This window comes from Bufo gargarizans, chromosome 6 (assembly GCF_014858855.1).
Source record: "Bufo gargarizans isolate SCDJY-AF-19 chromosome 6, ASM1485885v1, whole genome shotgun sequence".
Lineage (NCBI taxonomy): Eukaryota > Metazoa > Chordata > Amphibia > Anura > Bufonidae > Bufo > Bufo gargarizans.
In genome coordinates, this window is record NC_058085.1 from 358,231,315 (window position 1) to 358,256,838 (window position 25,524).

The 25,524-nt window shown below is 42.9% G+C and overlaps 1 protein-coding gene across 4 annotated transcripts in view; it reads right to left on the bottom strand.

Moving 5' to 3' along the window:
- CPEB3 (cytoplasmic polyadenylation element binding protein 3) overlaps window positions 1-25,524 on the bottom strand; it is a 116,563-nt gene that overhangs the window by 10,716 nt on the left and 80,323 nt on the right. For 3 of the 4 annotated variants that reach the window (XM_044297334.1, XM_044297333.1, XM_044297331.1), the window contains 6 exons: window positions 24,651-24,674; window positions 19,028-19,195; window positions 17,516-17,605; window positions 4,772-4,890; window positions 2,274-2,388; window positions 107-288 (listed from right to left, as the gene is read on the bottom strand). In XM_044297334.1, coding sequence (XP_044153269.1) covers window positions 107-288; window positions 2,274-2,388; window positions 4,772-4,890; window positions 17,516-17,605; window positions 19,028-19,195; window positions 24,651-24,674 — 698 coding nt within the window. The remainder of the gene's footprint in view (window positions 1-106; window positions 289-2,273; window positions 2,389-4,771; window positions 4,891-17,515; window positions 17,606-19,027; window positions 19,196-24,650; window positions 24,675-25,524) is intronic. The other variant, XM_044297332.1, reaches the window with a different exon arrangement.

The following is a 25,524-nucleotide window of genomic DNA, read 5'->3' on the forward strand; positions in this document are numbered from 1 at the left end:
GGAGTCGGGAAGGAATTTTTTGCCTTCCTCTGGATCAACTTGCAGGATAACAGGCCGAACTAGATGGAGAGCTTTCTTTTAAACTATGTTACTACGTTAGTCTTACCCGCTTGTCAATATCATTGTGCTGCAGCTGAACGAATCGAGCACTGATGGCTGCTATGTAGCTCTGCTGATTTGAGAATGCCACCCGCCCGGCACCTTTTGGGTATTTCAATTCAGGATCGGTATCAATTCCAGCATAGCACACGCCACCATAAAGACGATCCATGATCATAGCCAGTTCAACTAGGGAAAAGATACAAGACGACAAATAAATTACAGCTTAAATTCTGAATATACCAAGGACTAACAAGAATGCCACAATAGATTTCAATGACCAAGTATGAAACAACAACAGTGACATCTAGAGGACAGGAGGTGGCACTGCGCCTAAACTTTTATTATAGATTACCTGTGTCCAACCTTCTTAGGCTACTTCCACACTTGCGGCAGAGAGATTCGGCAAGCAGTTCCGTCGCTGGAACTGCCTGCCGGATCAGGCAAAATGTATGCTAACTGATGGCATTAGTAAGACTGATCAGGATCCTGATCAGTCTTAAAAATGCCTGATCAGTCGAAAAAATGCATTGAAATGCCGGATCCGTCTTTCCGGTGTCATCCAGCAAAACGGATCCGGCATTTATTTTTTTTCACCTTTTTTTCAGTCTGCGCATGTGCAGAACGGAAGGACGGATCCGGCATTCCGGTACTAATACATTCCTATGGGAAAAAATGGCGGATCCGGCATTCAGGCAAGTCTTCAGTTTTTTTCGCCGGAGATAAAACCGTAGCATGCTGCGGTTTTCTCTTTTGCCTGATCAGTCAAAATGACTGAACTGAAGACATCCTGATGCAAACTGAACGGATTACTCTCCATTCAGAATGCATGGGGATATGCCTGATCAGTTCTTTTCCGGTATAGAGCCCCTGTGACGGAACTCAGTGCCGGAAAAGAAAAACACTAAATGTGAAACCCTTAGCATGTAGAAAAAAAAACTTCCAAATATGCATTCTGAAGTTCAATTTTATTGATTCAGGGTCTTTAGTTTTTGTGTTGTTTTTTAACTTTGAAGAGGCTGTTGAACATTAAAAATATAAACTTCACCCCCTTCCCAGAAACAGCACCAACTGGACCCATAGGCTGTGAATGGTATTGCAGCTAAACTCCGTTCATTTAAAGGAGACTGCGCTGCAATAGCAGACACAGCTCATGGTTTGGCGCGGCGCTGTTCCTGGATTAGAAAATAAGAGAAGTCAGTAAGATAAGTCTAAGAACGGTGACATACAGCCATTAAACAGAAGAAATAAAATATTGCAATTTTTTTTTTTTTTACTTTCCAACTAGTAAATGCTATAGATCAGTGACCAGCAATCTGTTGATCTACAGCTGAGACTACAAGCCCCAGCATGCCAGGATCACTACTACAGGATTGCTAATACACAACTGTCTAGCAGAAATTCATTGATGCTTCCATCCAAGCGGCGGCGTTCCACTCAACGCTCATGCAGACAAGGAAGCTTGCCACTTGCCCTTTCCAAATTCTGGATTTTTATTGCTACGGCAATAATGACTGAAAAGAGTTCGCACTGCCTGCCAATGTTAAATGAAGCAGGATATGAAAGCAGTTTTATAGCTAAAAAGCACTTTTGTTGATTTTTAGATTTAGCCGCGGAAAAAACACAAGTCTTTATTATGCCCAAGAGGCCTTTAATTCCTAATACGCTAAAATCTGCTCTACGTAGCCCAGCGAGGGGAGGCTGCGCTTGGACATATGGGCAGAGAGTTGGCCAAAGTAGTTACATAAAATATTTTTATATCAAACACACTAAGGGCCCCTTGATGGGCGTTCTCTTCTATAATGACAGAAACTGGCAACCTAGTCCACAGGCAACACAGAACTAAATACAGGAGTAAAGCTGCCCATACACATTAAATAGCTGTCGGCAGAACGATCATTTGGCTGACAGCCCTCTCTCCCGACTCCCCCATACACGTTCGGCTCGGCTGAACGTGTATATGTATTCTATGGGGAGAAAGCCGCTGCTAGACACTTCTGATGGCTTCTTATCAACTGGGAGAACAAAAGGATCCAGGAAAAAAAATGAAATATTCGTTTCCCCTGATCTTTGTCTTAGACCCCATCTGTCGGAGGAGAGTTGGGAGCTCCCCACATACATTAATGTGTCGGCTGACTCCGCATGGCCAGCTTAAGAGCTAGAAGACTCCTTACCAGCTCGCAAAGGTCGTGGAACACCTCCAACAAATATGGTTTTTCTTGGATCCAACGGTTGAGAGCCATCCATTACAAAGTCGCTGTCACTGAGATTCCAGGGTCTAATCTGGACCTGCATGGAAAAAGTACGTTATAAGCTATAATTACAAAGTCAGATCTGAAACAAGCAACGTCCTAGACCTTCACTAAGGACACATTGAGAGAAAAGCAACAGCCATTCGTGTGCTCTAATATAAGGGATGAGTCACGGCCGACTGCTGTGATGGCACTTTCTGCATAGAGATGTCACATCACTTGACCGATGCACCCGAGTAAAAGTGGTCATTTAGGGACTGTTCCTCCAATGGGCAACGTTTCCCCTTCTGAGAAAGCACTAAATTGTTGTATGAATGACTCTCTACTGAGCGTGCTTTTCCAACTGCCCCACTAACTACATAATCCTAAAACATGAGAGTGCATTCACATGACCTTAAATGTTTTGCGGTCTGCAAATTGCAGATCCGCAAAACACGGATACCGGCCATGTGCGTTCCGCAAATTGCAGACCGCAGATGGCCAGCGCTATATAGAGAATGCCTAAGCTTGTCCGCAGTTGCGGACAAGAATAGGACATGCTCTATCCTTTTTGCGGGGCCACGGAACGGAACAACGGATGCGGACAGCACACACATTGAAATTAATGGATTCGCACCCGTTCCGCAAATTTGCAGAACGAATGCGGATCCATTTATACGGTCGTGTGAATGCACCCTAAGAGGTACGACCCAAATGCAAAATGGTTGTTGGGTGGATCTCCTTTGCAGTTTATGAATCTGTTGGACGTACATGGCCCGCTGTCACGCTGTGCTTTTAGTTGTGAAATTTCTCATTCTCGGCCACATTTTCTTATCTGTCTTACATCTGATGAACTGGTCAAGTACATTATATATATATTTTTTAAAACATTTTGTTCAGGTCTACCTTGTTGTAGGATTGTGATATTTGATGAAGAAACCATAGCTTATTATTGCTCTTCCATTTAGCGGTACATCCATTATTAGGGTATTTATTATATACACGTATACCTGCAAGGCTGGAATTGTCCATAATATATACGGTACTATCTGAAGATGTCAGTACTGCCTCTACCCCAGAAACAAGGAAGTAGCAAGGGGTCTTCTGAGTGTAAACTGGCAGTGATACAGCCCAATATAGTTTTAATTAGTTCAATGGTCCTTTCATACAATTATTATATAATACTAGTAATCACATATGAGAGAGTAAAAAATGTGTGCACTCTAAATGCCCAATGTGAAAAAAATAAAAATAATTATGACTTAGAGGTTGCAAGTCCTTCCACAATTCATGATGAAAAATACTATGTTCACTGATCCCCTTCTGATCCTGGTTCCTCGGCCATTATTTTCTTTTCTGGTCCTTCCCAATACACAGGAAATGATATACGACGGCTCAGCCAATCAATGGCCGCGGTGGTGACCCATCTAAGCTAGAGATTAGCCCAGTGGTCATTTACTGTGTTTCGAGAGGGACTAGGACACTGCTCCTGTGAGGTGATGGAACAGTGCCGTAAAAAATTTTTTATTTTATACCATGTGGTTTTTTTGTTTTTAAAACTCTAAAGATGTGTAGACAATCAAAATTTTGTAAAGAAGGGTTCCCCAACATCCATCACAGGTCAACCACAAGCCTGGTTTATTTTTACCAATGGATTTAAAAAACTGAAAGCAGAACTCTTCATGGGCAGCAGGATCAGAACTTAAAGGGTTTCTGTCGGCAGGAAAATGGTTATTAACCTGGCTGACATTAGCGATGTACTAATATCAGCTGAACATAACTATATTAGTGCCATCTCACTGCCGCCGTTATGGAGAAGAAAAATAACGTTTATAATATGCAAATGAGCCTCTAGGAGCAGTGGAGGGGGGGGGGGGGGGGGGCGTTGTTCCTGCTCCTAGAGGCTTCGTTCTCCCACCTCTGGCCACGCCCTGCTACACTAGATTGACAGGGCCAAGCAGCGCTGCTCTCCTCCTGCCGGCCCTGTCTGCCGCGGGAATCTCGCGCCTGCGCCATCCTGTTCAGTATTAGGCACAGGCGAATTGAGTGAATGATGCTCGCCGGCTGACAGCTTCACTCACTGCGCCTGCGCAGAATACTGAATGGCGCGAGATTTCCACGACAGACAGGGCCGGCAAGAGGAGACCAGCGCTGCCTGGCCCTGTCAATCTAGTGTAGCAGGGCGTGGCCAGAGGTGGGAGAACGGAGCCTCTAGGAGCAGGAACAACGCCCCCCTGCACCTAAAGGCTCATTTGCATATTATAAAAGTTCATTTTTCTCAATAACGGCAGCACGCAGTGAGATGGCGCTAATGTAGTAATGTTAAGCTGATATTAGTACATCGCTAATGTCAGCCAGGTCAATTACCTGATTTTCCTGCTGACAGAAACCCTTTAAGAACAATGGAACAGATGGGGCGAGATGAAATACACGTTCCTTACAGGTTTGTCCTTGATGGTGGGACTGGAGACACACAGGTAAAGCTTGCCATCCTCCTCCAAACAGGCGTCTATCAGAGCCTGCACAGAACTTTCCTCTTGAAAGAGCAGGAAGGCATAACCTAAAGAGCAAAAACATCCACGTCAGGCATGATCGGCACAACCACGCTGCACGAATAATACAACAATCCAATTCTCCAGTACATAAGTATTAGCACTGATGACCTCTGAAGAACAAATCCTTAAAGTTGCATATGAAATTCCTCCTTCACACCACGGAAAACGCTTAAAAAAAAAAAAGAAATGAGACCCTTTTATTACTTCCGCCTGGACATACAGACCTGCAGCGGCACTTGAGAAAAGGTACAGATTTTTTTTTAGGTAAAGCCTTGAAGAGCTTTTGATTTTTAAGCTTCCATATAAGAGCCACCGCGCCATGCCCTTTATAAAGATGGTAATAGGCTGATCCGAACAAGAACGGGAATAATTTTATGGAGAAAGAACAACCACTACCAACCAATGGCTGTCTATATAGCAGTAAACAGTCAACAAATTTATCAGCTTGCTTTAAAATTATTGCTAGCATAGACAACAATCATAAGAGACTATATATAAAAGTGAGTATATTAAAGACAAACACTTTACGGGACACAAATCAAATTTCGATACCAGTCGGTATGTACAACCATTATATATAGATTTCACACTTGTAGTGAGCATGCAGGTCCGGAGAGCCACCCAGCAGGGGCTCAGTACATGTAAAGACGCATACACATGGGTTGGACTGTTGCAGAAAATAGCACTTTACCCAGTGAGAATACACGGTAACATGGAGAAACGTTGCACCTTCACGGCATGGCGATACGAATCTTGTCAGAGGAACGCACCCCCCCCACATACACAGCATGATGATATGTATCTTCATGGAAGAAACCTCCCCACCTTCTGAAAATAATATGTACCTCTATGAAGGAAACCCGTCCACCACCTTCACAGCGAGATATGTATCCTCATGGAAGAACCTCTCACCTCCTCAGCATAATGTACCTTCAAGGAGGAAACCTCCCTACCTTCACACGAGATATGCATCTACATGGAAGATAATAATATGGAGCGCCCACCTTCTTAGCATGATAAAATGCATCCTCATGGAAGAACCCCCTTCTAAAAAAAACATTTCCTGCAAAAGGTTTTCTAATGGGGAGGGGGAATCTGTCACCAGAAAGACCTCTTTAGTAATAAAGAGCATCTGTAAGATTTCCACACCATTGTGCTTCAGTGGGTGCTACTGTACCCCCTGAATGGTACCCCAAACACCTGTACAGAAAGAGACTTAAAACAACCTGTTTATACAAAGTGGCACAACTGTTTTCAGGGCAAGTTGATTTTTATTTTAAAATGACAGGATTTATTTACTGTGGTTTTTCCAGGAAATGTCTCTTTAATTAAAATGCAATGGTTGACTTGACACATTTTTGCTGCACCACATCCAGTACCTATAAAAGTTCCATCTATAACAGATCCATCAACAGCAGTTTGTTGCCAATCTCTAGGCAACAGACTTTCTGCACCACTCCCAGGATATACATATAAAAATGTCCCTCTATAAATGCGATGTAAAAAAGAGAAGAGATCCATCAACAGCAGTTTGTGGATGATCTCCAGTTAACAAAAGACTTTCTGCACCACTCCCAGTAAATATAAAAGTTCCCTATATACAGTACGGTATATATGTGATGTAATAAAGTAAGAACAGATCCACCAACAGAAGTTTACCTCCAATCTCCTTGCACAAAGTAAAATTAAGTGAAAACGGAAATAGTAATGATACTAGATTTTATAGCTGCTGTTTGAATATAGCCAATATGTATGAAAAGGGGGAGCAACCCTTGAAATATGCCCATTGATTTAATTTTCCATTAAGCCAGGCAAGTGGTATCATACGCCGGTATCCACTATGAACATGTCAGCTTTCTAGTATATTAAGACTAAGCAAGTGTAAAAAAATAAAATAAAAATTATTGTGATACAAAATCTAAAATAACATAAAATCTGGCAACTGAGGAATTGGATCTCTCATAGTTGGTTTAGAACAGATCCATTTCTCCAGCCAGGAAGAACGCAACTCGTCAGGAGCTGACATGATCCAAAATCAACCTTGAGTGCAATGATATCAGAATGCCAAGGGTCACGGATGATGAGGCGCGCTCTCTCACACTCAACGTCTAAGGCTTGCAGGCTTAATGAGCCAAATGAATGGACATTAAAATGCCATTTGTGGACCCGCGCGGCCAGGTGTCCTTCATTTAGGACCGAATTGTTCTGGTCGTACATTAAAGCGTGAAAATGACAAGAACATCTTAACACAGAGAAAGGGAACATTCAGGCCAACAAATGCACTAAAATGCTAGACTGAAAGCAGTCTCGAAACTGAACATATTTCAGATCGGGCTATAAAAAGGGCAAAATAAAAACAATGTCCTATGACTAAACACACGGACAATAAAGAAAGAAAATGGCGCCTCAACGGGAAAAATCTGCGCTCTGTCTCATACTTTTATTGAAACCAACGGAGCAGAACCCGACATGTGAAAAATGTGCAACAAAAGAGAACTGCTTGAGGGAAGAAGAAGATCACCAGCCCCAGCCCTACGAGGATGGTCACAACCACATTTAACATTGAAATCCTTCCGTGTAGAAAACTGCCAATTTACTCAAGACAATAGACAGAAAACCAGTCACAGGGAACATTAAACAGGCTCCTACGAGGTACGCCTTCAGATGTTACATAAGGAGATCCTTGGACGGGTTTATCTATAGACTGCGCAGGTAAAGTAAAGATCCTGTTAAAATCCGCAGTGGAAGACTTTTTAAGAGCTGGAGGAAGAGTTAAAGGTGTCTTATCGCCTTAGGGCTCATGGACACAACGGATTTTCTTTTCATGTCCGTTCCTTATTTTGTGGACCGTATACAGAACCATTCATTTCAATGGGTCCACAAAAAAAAAGAGAACATGTCTTATTATTGTCCGCATTACGGACAAGGATAGGACTGTTCTATTAGGGGCCAGCTGTTCCGTTCAGCAAAATACGGAATGCACATTCGTATTTTTTTGCGGATCAATTTTTTTTTCGGACCACAAAATACATACGGTCGTGTGCACAAGGCCTTAAAGGAACACTAAAACATGAAAAAATATACACAAAAAATATTCCAGCATTTCCTCCCTTAATCTCCTCCTTTCCTATTTTTTTCAGATAATTATTACTTCTATTAAAGTTTAAACTAGGAAATATATAAAAGAACTCCTCTCTGTGTCCTAGGAGATCGCCATTCGCTCCCTCCTCCTCACCGCCCTGCTTTATCCAGTCCTTAGCAGGACTCAAAAGTCCCACCCACGTGGCTAGATCCTGACCTCTGGATGGTTTCTGGCAGATGGAGCAGATCTATTTGTATCGGGATCATGTAGAAAGAGCTACGATACATTTCTTAGTTTAATAAAGGGGTGGGCCCATCATTACTGTGTGTCCACTGACGATCAACTGCTCCAACGGTCACAACAAGGGGGAGGGGCCCCCGAGACCTCATGCAAATGGAGCAGTAGTGGCAACTGCTTACCGCCTTTCTATTCCCTTCCATGGGATTGCCTAGTACAGTGCTCAGCAATCTGTCAGTCTAACAGAAGTAAATGGAGCAGTGGTCACGCATGAACGATACCACTAAATATACATAAGGGGATCTGGGACTTCCCACTCTCGTTATCAATGGGGACCCCAGCGGCGATCATAGATTTATTAACCATCTTCTGGGTAGGTATTAAATGTTGTTTGTGGGACAAGCCCTTTAAACAGTGCAGCATGGGTTTAAAGGGGTAGTATCACATTTCAAAAAGGAAGCATGACTACTTTCTTCTATCTAGAAACAGTGCCGCTCTATGGCCTGTAGGTGGTATTACATCTCAGCTCGGGGGTGGGACTGTATCTAGATCTCATACAACTCCTCTGAACCAGAGGTATACAGTTAACCGTTTAAGGATATGTCCACCTGCACAATCAATTTAGTTTTTTTTACTGTCCCAATGCCTCTAAACCGCAGAGTAAGGCTACATGCACACGAACGTTGCTCGTTTCTGTGTCCGTTCCATTTTTTTTGCGGATAGGATGCGGACCCATTCATTTCAATGTGTGTTGTCCGCATCAGTATGTCTGTTCCGTAGCCCTGCAAAAAAAATAGAACATGTCCTATGCTTGTCCGTTTTAGGCATTGTTACAATGGATCCGCTTAAAAAAAAAAAATAAAGACAACACTGATGGCATTTTGCGGAACGCAAAACACATATGATCGTGTAATTAAAAAAATTCTTAGTGCCGGCCCGATTTGAAAAACGTTGAGACAAAAGATATGGATTTCAGGGAGCGGGTTTGGAGCAAACCTATGTCTGCTCATAGGAGGTGTAAATTTCTATTTTTTTTCCCTCTTTTTATAATTTTTGTTGAATTTTACATTATAAAGAATAAATCAATAATTCAATAAGGAAACGATAAAGTGATAAGTATTTAAGAGACTAAGAAATACTAACAGAAGAAACCATGGACATCTATCACAAGATACGATTAGAATCAGGCCCCATTCACACAACTGTAGTGTCGCTGTGCCCATGTTGCGGAGCGCAAACCACAGGTGTGAAAAACACAGGCACCGGCCATGTGAACTCCGCATTGCAGTGCGGACCCATTGACTTCAATGGGTCCAGGATCCATAAGATGCGGTGAAAGACTGGACAAGTCCTACCTTTTGTGGCGTGGAGGAAAGAACCCAGAAGTCTACGGAAACACATGGAAGCCCTTCTGTGGGCTTCCCGGTCTGTGCCGCAAAAGATAGAACACGTCCTATCTTTCGCCACATCTTGCGGACCCATTGAAGCCAATGGGTCCGCACTGTGATGCGGAGTGCACGCGGCCAGCGCCCGTATTCTGCATTCTGTAGCACGACGCTACAGTCGTGTGAATGGAGAATCGAGCGTAGCGCTCCAATGTGTAAATCATGACGTAATAATGTGCATAAAAGCATACAGGAGATGGAAGATGACTTTTTTTCTAGAGTGACCTCTCCTGAGGATAGGTCATGAATCTGAAAATTCTGGAGAACTCCTTTAACGAGGTTTCTGAGGTATCAGATCAGAACACCTGCAGATTACAGCAGCGATTGGACAAGGTCGTGCCTTAACGAGGTACAATATCGGCCCAGATCGACCTCCATACTAGACCCATGTGACGTACAGACACGTGCAGGAGGCCTTACATTTTTCGGAGATAATCCTGACCCTCGATTTTTTTTCACTGGCTAAACAAAATAGGAAAGCCCACTGGTCTCGGGGGTTGATGCGGATATGCCAAAATAATATGTAAACCGTCAGTTACCCATCATGCTCTGCTCCTCCAGCACTATAAACAGGAAACAGAAGTAGAAATAGAAAAAAAAGATATCTGGCAGCGCCTCTCATTTTACACAGTGCAGCTGTCAAAACAGAGTTTGGACTCCACACGTATATATCTGAACGCATGAATGGAGACTTTCATAGCATCGGGGAAACACTCCAGTCCTATTTTTTTTAAATTTCAGGAAAACACTTGATTTTTCACCTTCCTTTCGGCGTGCAGCAGTGAGGCTTGTCGGCGAGTATTCCAGTAATGGCCCCCGCTGCCTGCTGACTCTCTCCTCACTGTTTAACCAACAACAAATTAGTGGGATTGAAAAGAGAAGTCGCACGCCAACAGCGATCTATGGTGGGCGCAGGCTGTACGCCTGCCTTACAGCTGTAAAGAACGCGAATGGATCTCCTAGCAGAGGTCTTCATTGATCCGGGGCAGTGCGACACGTCTATCCGCTCACTCAGAGCTCCTGTTCGTTTTACAGATCATAAATGGAGAGCTACTGACCAACCTAACTGAGAATGGGGTTGTAAGTTCCTAGAAGCCACAATGGTGTACAACGGAAGCCATTTTCTCCCACACGACCGTATTTGTCATCCGCATCCAATCTGCGGATAGAACATGTCCTATTCTTGTGGACAAGAATAGGAATTTGTAACATAGAATGGAACCTGTGAAAGGGGAAGATGCGGGATGCATGCAGCCTGTGTAGATGAGACCTAAATTATATGTATGTGAAACAATCAGAAGTATACATGTATACGGGCAGACATAGAGCTTTTGTGCTTGAGTATCTAACCCTTATACATGCAGCTGTCGCTATTAACTGCGCCATTTGAGGGGTGTTCCGATGCAAACATAAACCTCTTCTCCAGGCTGCACAAAAAAATTAAAAATAATTTAAAAAAAACTTACCTTGTCCATCCCATCCCAGGATACTCACTGCTTTCCACTTTCTGATGCTGTCTCAACACAGCAGGAAATGGACGCAAATGTGGCTCAGCCAATCACTGGCTACAGCGATGACCTGCCTAAGCCAGGGATTGGTCGAGCATCAATTCCAGCCATTTCCTGCAGTGTCAAGAAGCAGGAAGTGAAATGTAACCAGGAAGTAAGATCAGTTTTTATTTTTTTTTCCTTCACCATTTGTGGCTGGAATACCCCTTTAAGTGTTCGGAGTTTGGAGTCATCTCCAATCCCGGCCATATAACACAGCTGGCTTCCTCGAACATACTCCCCGTACATTTGTGACATACACGCATGTCACAAGTCATTAAGGGTTAAAGCTTCGGGCTTCTTGATTCTAATCAAAGCAAGAAAATGCAGTTTTCTCTGAAGATGGCAAAAGACCTCCCCTCCTTTTTGCATAACCTGCCTGAAACATGCAGGAAGAGTCACAGCACCTTCTCAAAATACCAGTGATCGGTCCAGAATATATATGTACAGAAACAGTCCCTGGATTCGGATATCTAGAGGAGAATTTGCTCGTACAAAACATGAAGGATAATGTCATACAATACCCAATCCAGGAAACGGTAAAGTGCAGAGATCTCATCATGGGGGAGGGACCACTGCATTCAAAGCGTATCCGTCAGCTGTTTTGACTATGCTAAACTGCTGACAGCACTAGGTATGGGCGGAGGAAAGCAGTAAAGATACAGTGCATTCAGAAAGCCTACAGATCCTTATACTTTTTTCTATATATTATTATGTTGCTGCCTTGTACTAAAAATAAAATTAATTCTTGAAGTTTCCCCAATCAGTCTGTACTTTATGCCCCATAATGAGAAAGTGAAGATGGAATTATAGAAATTTTTGCAATTTAATAAAAAGGAAAGACTAATTTCTGAACCTTTGCTTTGACACTTGAAAAAATTCCCATTTCTCTTGATCATCTTTGAGATATTTCTACACCTTGATTGATGTTAAGATTGATGATTTGGAAAGTCACAACCCTGTCTATATAAGGCCTCACAGCTGAAAATGCATATCAGAGCAAAAACCAAGTCATGAGGAGGAAAGAACTGCCTGTAGAGCTTAGAGACACGATTGTGTGGAGGCCTCTTCCTAGAGCTGGCCGCCCCACCAAACTAATCGGGGAAGAAGGGCATTGGTAAGACAGGTGACCAAGAACCCAATGGTCACTCTGGCTGAGCGCTAAAGAACCTGTGTGCAGATTAGAGAAACTTTCAGAAGGTCACCCATCACTGCAGCACTCCTCCAATCTGGGCTTAATGGGAAAGCCCACCTTTTTGGCCTCCATTCTAAGAATCATGTGTGTAGGAAACCAGTCACTTCACCTGCTCAATACCATCCCTACAGTGAAGCATGGGGGTGGCAGCATCATGCTATGGGGGTCTTTTTTGGCAGCTGGGCAGCAAGACTTGACAGTGCTGAGGGAATGTGGAGGCTGAAAACCAGATCCAGAGTGCTCTGGACCTCTGAATGTGCTGAAGATTCACCTTCCAACAACAAGACAATGACCGTAGCACACAGCCAAGATAACACGGGAGTGGCTTAGGGATAACTCTGTGAAGTTCCTTGAGTGGCTGAGCCAGAGGCCTGAAAATGGCTGTCCATCAACAGTCCCTATGCAACCTGACAGAGCTTGAGAAGATCTGCAAAGAAGATTGGCAAAATATTCCCATATCCAGGCATGCACACCCAAGAAGACTGGAGGCTGCAATATCCTGAGTAAAGGGTCTGAATACTTATGTCAATGCAAGATTTGAGTTTTTACTTTTCAATAAATTAACAAAAATATTGAACATTCTGCTTTCACTTTCCCACTATGGGGTATTGGGTGCAGAATGATGGGGGGCGGGGGGAACTTGTATAGTACCTTGTGTTGTATGCATTGTAACCTTTAAGCTTATTATTAGGAGCAGTGTGAACATGAAGTTTTATTCTTCCAGATTCTGCTCTTTAAATGCACTGGACGCGGAGCTTCACTGTGAAGCTCACTCTGCATTGAGCTGCAGAGGATATGCTGCAGATTTTCGTGGAATTGTGTGCAGAAAATCTGCAGTATTTTACAGTACCAGCAAAGTGAATTATATTTTACAATGTGGAAAAATATCTGCGGCAGAGGCCTGCAGTGCGGATTTGAAATCTACATTACGTCAATTTATGCTCCCCATTTTCACTGCAGATTTCATCCTTTGCAATGCAAAAAGTAAATAAATCTGCATCAAAACAGCAGGATTTCCACAACGAAATCCACAAAAAATAAATAAATCATAATTTGGTGCATTTTTCCTGTTGTGGATTTCCTGCAGACACACTGCAGATTATCTTCTGCAAAAACCAGCACCATTACAGTCACTTGTGAACGTACCCCTAAAGGAGTATTCTGGTCTTAGCAAATAAAGGTGATGATTTTTTTTGTATTATGAAAAGTTCTACAACTTTAAGTAATTTCTGTGCCACTAAGGTGTAGTTTTCACAATCTTTATTTGCTGCCAGATGCTTTGCTTGTTATATTTCCCTGTAAATTCCTATTTAATGGCAGCAAGCAGAGATATAAAAAAAAAAAGAAGCAATAATGCAATGCTAACCCCATTCAGGATTGTTAGATTGTACAATAAAATAAATCTTGTAACAATTTCTTAAAGGCTATGTTTTTTTAATCCTCTGTATTGCACCTCTTCAAACTCCTGGAATTATATTAATAAATTGACAACCAGTAGCTACCATTCTAATTGTCAAAAGGGTGTGTCCCTACACACTTTTAGGGTCCATTCACATGTCGGCATTAATGAGTCTGCATTCTTTCTGCAATTTTGCGGAACGGGTGCGGACCCATTCATTTAAAAAAAAGATAGAGCATGTCCTATTCTTGTCCGCAGCCACGGACAAAAATACGCATTTCTATAATAGTGCTGGCCATGTGTGGTCTTCAAAATGCGGAACGCACATGGAACGCACATGGTGTGTTTTGCAGATCCGCAATTTGCGGAACACAAAACACTTATGGACGTGTGAATGGACCCCAACACTGTCAGCACTGACTGAACAATGTCGGTGTTCGGGACACATCCGCAACTGTAAATTTGGAAGAGCTATAACCGAGGAATAGCACAATACAGAGTTCCAAAATAAATAAATAAATAAATAAATAAATGATATACATATCATTTACTAAATCTGACAAGTAAGGGGAAGTGATAGATCCTAAAGGGACCTGTCACCGCTCCTGACATTCGAAATATTTTTTTGCCCCGAATAAAAAACCTCTAGGTAAGAAATCATTAAACATTTAGTCCTCATGGTAAAGCATTTAGCGGTAACGTACTGCAGTCTTTTTGGCCCAGTAAAAAAAAAAAGTTTCCAAGTCTGAAGAGAGAAAGTTCAACAATTTTGTCCAGTAATACAGCAGGAATGTGCGGAGCATTCCAGAACGTCATTACTAGCAGTCTTCTGGTGAAGCATTTTCCTTAAGAGATTATAAAACCCTGTGATGTGAGCCAAAAAGTAAGGTACTCAGGAGTAGCCTGCACGGCGATGGTCATTTTACCAGGGGATGATAATGCAGAGAATTTACAGACGTCTGAGCCTCTGCGGTTTAGTTCTGGTTTAAAAAAAATAAAATAAAAAAATAAAAGAATCAGTCATGTTCATTTACTAAAGGCCCCTTCACATGGAATTACTTTTTAAATTGGTGGTTTTCCGAAGACCAGATGGACATTCCCTCTGGGCACTGATGACTGATTTCGAGCAATGGCCTTTACAAGAAGTGCGTATTTACAACTGCCTCATTTTTACTGACGCTGGTCAATAATAAAAAATAATAAAAATCAGTGAATATTCAGAAACAAGCAAATCAAGTCTTAAAAGGGGTTTTCCTGGATGATTATGTTTTTTATCAGACCTGCTCATGTAGGTGCTTCTCTCTTGTACATCTTCTCTACATTTTTCTTTTTTTTCTTCTTTTTCTTTTCAATTAGGTCTCTACTGACTCGTTTTCACTATGTAAACTAATTCCTCTGGTTTCTTTCCATCTTTCCACTTCCTGTTGCTGTATCCAACCAAACCCATGATGCACTTCTCTTTTCAATTCCACACCCACAGCACTGCCCCCAACACCACCCAGCTACTTTATAGCTCCTCCCACCCAGTTACAAAGACTCTCCCCCATCACCGCCCCACCCATGGACATAAGATCATAGGAAACAGGAAATGGCTGCTTGGACATGATCATTTGACCACAGCCCAGGACGGAAGATAAGAGCCATAAAGATTTTAAAAAAAATACATTACAAAATGACAGCTACCTTCATGATTATTTTAAAGGATGTTGATGCAAACTGAAAAACTCCTTCAAGGCCTTATACATTCTGATACTGGCAACCCCAGCCTACTCTCCCCCAACAGATGATGTTGAGCAAATGAAAAATCAGGCAAGTTGAATTTTACCGCCCGATCCTTTCTTTGTGGCTGAAGATGAGAAGCCACCAGAGATGTCTAACAGGGGCTTTGTCCTCTGTTGCCACTGAAAACATGTACTCTATACGGGGTAGGAAAAGCTATTGAAGGTGTATGTGCACCTTTAAAGAGTCCCTCTAAGCGCAATACAGGTGACAAGGCAATCGCATGGTGCACAGGTCCTGTTCCAATTGAAATTATCAGTGCTCTGCACTCATGGGGTGTTGTTGCGTCTCTCCATGCCTGATGTCAGATCTGACAGGAAGCATGCCCGGAGAGACACTAACAGAGCAGATCCTTGCATGTTCTCCAGCCTTAGCTCCCAGCATATGAACAAGCAAAATGGTAGCCACCAACCAAACAGTGTTAGGAGGTCACGGACCACGATGAGAAGCAGGTACTTTCCATGCAGTAAAATCCTGTGCATAAAGCACTCAGAGTGTCTCAGCCTGCTGGGCTACTTTCCTGCAGAGATATGAGACAATGAGGAGGTCTTATGCTCCTCATACAGGTCAAGGACCTCCTTTACAGACCAAACGTTGTCTACCCCTATGTAGATAAAGGGTGCAGTGCCAGCATTACCAGAAGAGTCCCCTCCGTGCAATATTTTTATAAATCCAGTCTGCAGACAACAGGAAACATTAGAATATCTGCCAGAAACACGTGTGGAATTCTGTGGGCAGAATATCTTATCCTGCGTTAATATAAATTAACATGAACGCAGCCTATAAAGGAGGTAAGCGTAAGGCCAACTATTCTGAACCAAAGGCCGGTTCCAGCCAAATGCATTTAACGCTTATCCATCAGCAAGTTATAAAAAATCTGGAAAATTCCACAATAAAAACAACTGGATAAAAAAAAATATATATATATATATATATAATTTGGGCTGCTATATTGGTGACCCTCACTGATCTGCTGGGACCACAGTTGATCACAACTCCTAGCTCCTAATGGCTAAAAGATGGTAGTGTAAAGAGTGATGGTCGAGCGTTCCCCTGCTGCTCCATCCATGGCAATGATTGAAACAGAGGTAACTGTTGTGTCTGATGGGGTAGGGAGGGACTGGGGTGGAGGACCGGTAGGGATTTAATCCCCATTGATGCAGATTTTATCAACTCTCTCTAAATAGGAGGCCGGGAACAGCATCTGTAAAACAGATGCTAAAATGCGCCAGCCTTACAAAAGTCAGTGGTTGACCTGACATTTGTGCATACAGCATCGGACCTCCACATATAACACCTTCAAGAATTAACAGGAAATACTGTGGAGATATGGTCAGAAGAAGGAAGCAATATGGGAAGGACATGAATTAGTCCTTTACCATTCATACAGGCTCTACTATATTGATGACCTATCCTCAGAATAGGTAATCAAAATCAGATCGGCCAGGGGTCCAACACCCGGCACCCCCGCCGATCAGCTGTATGAGAAGAGCCTGCACGAGCCGCCTTCCTTCTCTCTTCCTGCTCACCACTGCTTTGCCATACACAGCAGCAGGAAGAGAGACAGGAGACGGCACGTGCACACTGCGCGCACCCTCTCCTCATACAACTGACCGGCGGTGTCTGACCCCTGGCCGATCTGATATTGATGACCTATCCTGAGGATGGTGTTTGCTCTTCAACCAGATACAGCGCCACACTTGTCCATGTGCTGTCTGGTATTGCAGCTCAGCCCAACTATGTGAGATTTAGGACCACCTTTATCACCTATTTGATTTATAAGCTGAGGACAATGCCGGACTACGGTGTTGAGATAATGGACAAAGCAGCAACTAAAGGATGTCCACAATCCAAACTATTACAGACAGAAGGTCCCAAACCAGAGTCTAGCCAACGATATTACTCTACAGGCGTAAAATGCTTCTGACAAACCCAATGACTATTACCTTTGGGTGGAAAGTAAGATTTACTTTCTGCTTTATGAGGCCAATCTACCACCAAAGGGCCAAACCTCCGAAAGCTTGCAGTGATCTCATCTGAAAAAGAGCAACATAATACAATATAAGACGCATACATCTAAATACAATATACTTAACAAAGGGTTAAAATTATCTATCACCTATCCCCAGCATAGGCGATAAATAGCAGATCTCAGTAAGTCTAGGGATGCCCTAGAAGAGCCCAGGAATGAAGTGTCCCCTCTCGGAGCTGATGCAGACATCAGTGCCATAGAAGTGAAGGAGCCTCGGACCATCATGCACTGCTGCTCCATTCAGAGAGGGAACTCTGAAACCCTTTATTCTAAGGAAAGTGTGGGACGTTCCAGCAGTCATACCCACCAAGACCTGTCATTTATCACCTGCAGATAGGCTTGAGCGAAACTACCTTCGGACCATAGACCGCATTAAAACTATTGGCTCCGTGGATCCAAAGTTCTTCTCGCCTGAAGTCGCGCTACACTTCAGTATATTCCTACTGTATTTATATCTGCGCATTTAAAAACAATTTAAAATCGCAATCCGAAGTACCAAGCCCAGTTCGGACTGCTATTTTTCAATACACAGATAAGAATATAGTAGAAATTCATCGAAGTATTTGAACGAATGGACAAAACGCCACCCCACAGCACCAAATAAATACCACCGTGCAGAACAAAATCTCCTCCCCAGCAGTATCAAATACTACAGTGCAACATAAAATACCTCCCAAAAGCACAAAATGTCCATCATTATTGACCCCTGACAAACCCTCCCCCACTGGCAACAGTATTTCCCCCTGACAGCGGTATTGTACTCTGACATACCCTCCCCCATTGGCAATAGCACTGTCCCCTGACAACCATTCCCACATTGGCAGCAGCACTGTCCCCTGACCACCACTGCGCAGACTGAAAGCAGCATTGTACCATTACAACCCCTCCTCTTCTGGCAGCAGATTTATCCCCATATGTCTCACCTCTCTTAGGGGACGCAGAACAGGGACACAGACTGGAGTTGGAGTGAGAGTGCTTCTCCCATAGTTCTATATACTATCAGGGGCTAACAGACGCTTCCTGTCATCACAGGTCCTGCACCTTCAACCCCCTAACTTCAGAACCACATCACTGTCAGTGCAATTTGTTTACTCTTAAAAGGTTCAAGACCTGTGATGACATCACCACAGGTCCTTCAGCTTTCAAAGCCTACGAACTGCACTAATGATGCAGGGTTGGCTTAATTTGTGCAATTATTGTAAGGGCCCTAACAGTTGGGCAACTGGGAATCTGCCCACTAGGGCAGATTGCCAGTCTGGGCCTGGGTATTGTTTTGACAGCTTTTATATTCTGCCGGAATACCCCTTTAAGTTACTGTTTCCACTTTAAAATGACGGGACGTTTTTAACACATTTCCGAATTACTTTTATTGGTACTGCTGTATAGTCTACACATGAAAGGATTGTATTAGACACTGTACTTGTACCTTCATCAATATCTGGAGGCAATCCGCCCACAAACACCTTACGAGAGTAGCGCTCTACCCGTTCGCCGTTCTGACAGTGTGTAGGAGAACTTAAGCCGGATGACAAGGACTGATCAGTGTGACTATCGCTAAGGAATCCATCTTCAAAGGGGAAAAGAGAAGATCGACCTAAAAAGGGGTAGAAGCTGTAATTACCAGTCGAGAAATAAACTATAAACCTCTATATTAAAAAAATAATAATCGACACAGAATGAACTAAAAAAGCATTAAAAAGGCAAAGACAACAAACAGCCCAACAGAAATAACTTAGTATAATGTAGCACATAATAATACAGGTCGAAGCAAATTTTCCACTGACACGTTGGAAGCTAATATTTGTATATGTATCACACTCTGATGTCAGAACCTCACAATAATAAAGATAAGCGGCGCTACGCAGACATAACTTATCTCTTCCTGCAGAAGAAGTCTGCAGCAGATCGCTCTGGTAGGAAGAAATTCTTTCATCTGTGTCAACCATTGACCTGCATGCAGTGCTCTTTAAAAGGTGTTATGCCATGATTGATGTAAATAACAATCACTTTCTAACAAAGCTAGAACCAGCCCTGTACCTCACATGGATCCAGAGATCTCCACGTTCATTGCTCCAGGGTGGGGGTGTCCTTTCTGCTGTAGCTCTTTCCCTGCAACAGCCACAGCTTCCAACCAAAAATATGACTTGTTGCAGTTGTGGATTGAAACTGAGCGCGAGTGACCACCTCGGTGAGGTGGACAAGGAATAGGGAAAAGAACAAACAGCAGGTGGCGCTATACAGATAGATTTAAATAAATCAGTGGCTATTATAAATGTTTAATTACATACAATTACAAAAGTATTAAGATCCAGGTGCTGGTTTAAAACAAAGTAGATTGGCACAACCCCTTTAAAGAGGATCAAAACCTTGGGTGAAACCATGATCGCGCAGCAGCGCTTCTCAGGGCGGTTTGCCAAGTCAATATCCATCTGCTTGGCTTCTGCAGTGTGCAGAATGCGGATTCTCTATACTCCATATGCTAGGAACGCCGAACAGAGCCGATGAATCCAGTCAGTGTAGAGCGAGAATCACTGCTGTTTGATGGTAGGTTCACCAAAGATTTAGGTCTCTTTTGAGAAGAGGTTCTTCAGCAGCTGCAGAGCTTTTTAATGAACAATACAGAGTTGTTTTTTTCAGTCAACGAGGGGCAGAAATATCCCACCTTAATCTTCAAAAAGAGCTTCTGCTGGAGCTCTAAGTCACCTGCAGTCTTAAAATTCCTTGGTGATATTTAATATTCTTCTAGTTTACTGTACATTCATGTCACAGGGACAGATAAATTTTTTTAGATCGATGGGGGTCTGAGCGCTGAGACCCCCACGATCTCTAAAATGAGGAGGCAGAAGCGTTCACTTAGTGCTTGCTCTCTCCTCGCTGCGCGAGACGGGCCCATAGACTTTCTATCGAGTTCGTCTCGCTTTCTGTCCTGCAGTGAGGATAAGCGAGCGCTTCTCTCCCCTCGTTCAAGAGATCATGGGGCCTCAGCCCTAAGACCCCCATCAATCTAAACTTTTGGTATGTTGCTATAAAATATCAAAAGTTTCATGAAACTTTTGTAATTCTTTCACAGGTGTAGGATTTGACAGATTCCAGCGTGGATTCTGCACTGCAATCCATATCAAGTCCAATGACAAACTGCATCTCTTGCATGGGATTGGGGTTATGCATCCACGAACACACGCAACCGAAGAGTTTAAGGTGGCTTTTTACACCCACAGAAATAAGTCGCACGAGAGTCATCTCTGCATATTCCGCACGGGAAAAGCCGAGGATTGGCGCCACTGAATGACAATGGGACTAATGCTGCACATCAAGAAGCACATCTCAGACTTAATGGGGTTCTCTGGGATTTTGATATTGATGGCCTAGCCTCAGGGTAGGTCATCAATATCATATCTGCGGGGGTCTGACTTCTGACACCCCCAATGATCATCTGTTCAAAAGGGGCTGTGGTGCTCCGTGAGCGCTTAGCCCTTTTCCATGGACAGTGACGTCATGTTCATTGGTCACATGGCCTAGGTGCAGTATAGTCCAAGTCAAGTGAATGGGGCTGAGCTGCAATACCATGCACAGGTGCTTTCCAATGTATGGCGCTGCATTTGGTATGCTGTAGGGAGACCACATCACTCAGGCTGCAGCCTCTTCAAACATCTGATCGGCAGGAGTGCTGAGTGTCGGACCCCCGCCAATCTGAAATCTATGACCTATTCTGAGGATAGGCCACTGTGTGCCTCATAATGCTCCATGGGGAAAAAGTTGCAAATTAACTCATACCACCCAATTCTGGCTGTTTGAGCTTCTTACCCTTCTCAGCACAGAGCAGGGTGCTGGATGAGATGCCTCAGATACAGCTCGATATTGGGGGGGTTGTTTATTTCCACTTCCTGCAAATGATTATGGGGCAGCAGTCTTGCCCGAGTTGCTGTTGACAGCAATTGAGAGAGACGCTTTACAGTACCCCTACGGACCACAGGAGCTCCTCTACAGAGGACATTGTGCAAGGAGTTGGAGGAGACAAGCTGTGACCAACACGTACTGAGAACGGTGGATTTTTATTTTATTTTTTTACCTATATATAGGTATTATTGGTCATTGTAATCCTGCCTGCGAAGATAGTGATATGACTGCTGAGAGGGGATCTCTACAGAACAGGATAGCTCAGCTACCAGAGTAAACACTGCAAGATTTCAGTTTTTATTATTTTTTTATCGTTATCGTGCCGTGAAGAGTAAATCCCACATTTTTGCAGGGCAATCTGATGTCTAAGGCCGCTTTCACAATTGCGTTGGAAGCTGCGTTAGGGGATTCCCTCACTGAATTCGTTAAAAAGAGAGGAGAGAATAGTCCTGCATGTAGGAATTTATTTTCTCCGCTACAAAAATGTTATCTTTAATGGAAACCTAACGGATAGTCAAGAAGGTCAGTTAGGCTCAGTTTGCTTCAGTTATGTGCCAAATCCGGCACTTCCGTTATTTTTGTTCTCCTGCTCCTATAATTGGGGATAAGAATGGAAATACACAGCGCACATGTGAAAGTAGCCTTATTTATAATCTGCCATTAATAAATTCTTATTTTATTATTTTATTGTGTTATCAATTGTTACAGCAAATATTCTGCACTTCTAATGAGGCATAACATTCTGCAAAAGATGACCGTTACCATTTGTGGGTGTGTACACAGTCTGACACTATCCAATCAGTGCTTCCAGTGTCAGACTGAGCAAGGACACACGCCCAACTGGTAAGACCCATCTGGACCTTCATTGCAGACTGCTAGAAATTCTTTCATAACTTCTAACTGGAATAATAAAGGAATGGCACAACATAGTCATAAAAACAGATGTTCCAACATTGCTATTACATGGGGAATATAAGGGAAAAAAAATATAATAATAATAATAATAAATAATAATACCATATACAACATAGCGCATGTTGATTTTACTGGATACCTGTGGAATAGGGCAGCAGACCATGCAATTTCATACAACAGAAAAAAATAAATAAATTAAGATATTCCAGCCCAATGAAGGCCAAAACAACTTTTTTGTCCTTGGTTGGGTGAATAGGGGACCTTTCGTTATGTTTGGCCTTTCCGGTGCAAAAGTTGTGTGAATGTAGCCTTATCCCACACAAACTTCAAGAGAATTTGTCACCAACCTAACCTACCCCAAACTAATATAACCAGTATCTAGGCGTCAAGATCCCGATTGAGAATATAGATCATCAGATCGTCACAGCAGTTTGGGGGGTGACCATGGTGACAGCTTCTTCATAAAACCCCAACAAAGACACATAATGATAATTAATACCAGAAAAATGGAAATACCGGAGATGTGCATTGATGAAGATTTATCTATTACTATTTTTCCTTAATCAATACTTAGAGTATTCTGTTTTCGATAAATAACGCTTACTCATAGTATAATGAACACTTACCTTTTATGTTAACTCCCCATGGTTTTCAAGTTCTGCACCTGCAGAACCCAAGGGTAGGTTCACAGCTCTATTTAACTGCTCCGGCAGAGAACATCCTGTCAGGGCTCACCGTATCTGGCGTAGCTGGATACTGCCGTTCACCACTGGACCCTATTGACTTTAATGGGATCCGGACAGTTTATGGCATTAGTGTCGGGTTTCTGCAGGACAAAAATCTTTGCATGCACTGGTTTACGGTCAACCAAACCCGGCACTCATGCTGAAAAACTGGCTGGATCCCATTACAGTCAATGGGGTTTGGAGTGTCCACCTTGGACAGATCTAGTGAAATCCGGCAGGATGTTCTCAGTTGGAACAACTTGCCGAATCCGTTAAACTGAGGTGTAAATCTACCCTTGAAGGGGTTATACCACAAAGAGTATTACTATGCAATAAATAATGCTTATGAGCTACTGCCCTCACACAAACAGGGAAGAAAGCCCAAATATGTGAGCAAAACACGGTTTTAAATTTGTGGAACAACCCCCTTTAATGGTTAAAAAAAAAAAAAAAAAAAAAAAAAAAAAAAAAAAAAATCGGTCTTGGTCATGTAATGGACACACGGGCACATGGCTCATTGCAGGACACATATCTAAGGTGGGTCTTAATGAGCTGTGTCCACCACATGACCAGGTCAGAGCTGTATCCAATGGAAGTATAAAAAAACCACAAAAAAAAACACACACACACACACACACACACACTGAAGGTTTCATTCAATGATGGCAAGCAAAGAACTTGAAATTACAGCGCAACCGATAAAGAGTACTGCACAACTTTACATTATACAATAAATCAGCTCCGTTTGCTGGAACTGGAATACCCCTTTAAAGCGGTTTTCTCATCTCAGACAATGGAGGCATATCGCTAGGATCTGCCCCCATTGTCTTATAGATGCGGGTCCCACCGCTGAGACCAGCGCCTATATCAAGAACAGAGCCCCGAAAATGAAGGAGAGCGCACTGCGCAAGCGCAGCCGCCCGCCATTCATTCATTTCTATGGGGCCGCCGAAAATAGCCGCACGCTGGCTCAGCTATTGCCATCTGCCCCATAGAGATGAATGGGAGCATGGGCCGCACATACTTCTATGGGATAGGCGGGGATTAGAGCTTGGTGGTGGACAGACCCCAGGAAATCTAGGGTCCTCCAGCCACAGCGCTCCCCGCTCCGTTCTCAATATAGGTGCGGGTTCAGCGGTGGGACCTGACCCTACCAGACAATGGGGACATATCTAAGATGGGAATACCCCTTTAAGATGTGGATTGCCATAACTGCTTATTAAAAAAAGAAAAAAAAAAAAAAAAAAAAAAAAAGAGTTAAATAATTACAGACATTCTGAGCAAGGTGTAAAATGATTCCCATAAGTTTCAAGCACAAATATAATATTAAAAATGTCATTTGAATTATCAGAGAATTTACCAAATCACATTTTATAGCATCAAAAGAATTAGATGTGAGGGGGAGGAGAAATGAAATCACAAATGGTTACAAGTTGATTAATGAGCGTTGATTTTTTTTTTCCCCAAGATTTTGCCAAGCAAAACACCCAAAATAAGCGTCCGTGTATTTACCTCGTCTCCGACCATAGCTCCTGGCTGCATGGAAACAGAGGAGAAGTTGGGAAGGTTAACACACACATGAGATACACATGGAGATCCTTGTCCTGGATGCTAGAGGGCTGAGATATTACAGGGTAGTACACTGGAGCAGATGCCTGTGGTACTCGTCTGCTACGGACCAATGTAGCAGCAAAAGCAAGCGTACATTTTTTAAAAAAGGCATCCCCTTGATTTCTAAATTACATTACATTACAAAATGTTAAAAAATTACAGCTACCTTCATAAATGATTATTTTAAAGGGACCATATTCTCATAGCTGCAGTTTTTTTCCTACACCATTAATATTGGGGTACACAGAAGAGGGGCCCCTTAAAACAAAGATAAAAATTAGGCAGGAACTTGTTGAGCTTCTAACCACCCACAACACAAGATCCTGGTGCCATTGCCCAAATACTCAGCACCGTCTTATCAGCATATGTGAAGACCACAACAATCTCACCACAATGTGTGGGCACCACCAAAGCACTAAGTGTATGACCCTCATTTTAAGGGAATATGCCAAGTTAATTATCTATGTCCTATCCACCATAGAAGACCAATGTACTCGCGTACTCTCTCTGCTAGTCCCACAGAGAATGAAGGGACAGGAAGCAGTCAGGAGCAACCTGCCGCTCCTTTCATTCAAAAGGGGGCGTCACCGTGCAGAGAACAGGCCAAGGAGTCGGCCCCTAATGATCATCATTTTATAGCATATTGTAGCAATATTTTAGAATACTGTAAGAAAGACTTACCACAGTCTTTCAAAGTGGTGCCACCACTGGGGTCTCCACGATTCCAGTGCTGGGTCTCTGACCCTTATCTTACCCTACTTGACCTAGGCTTATA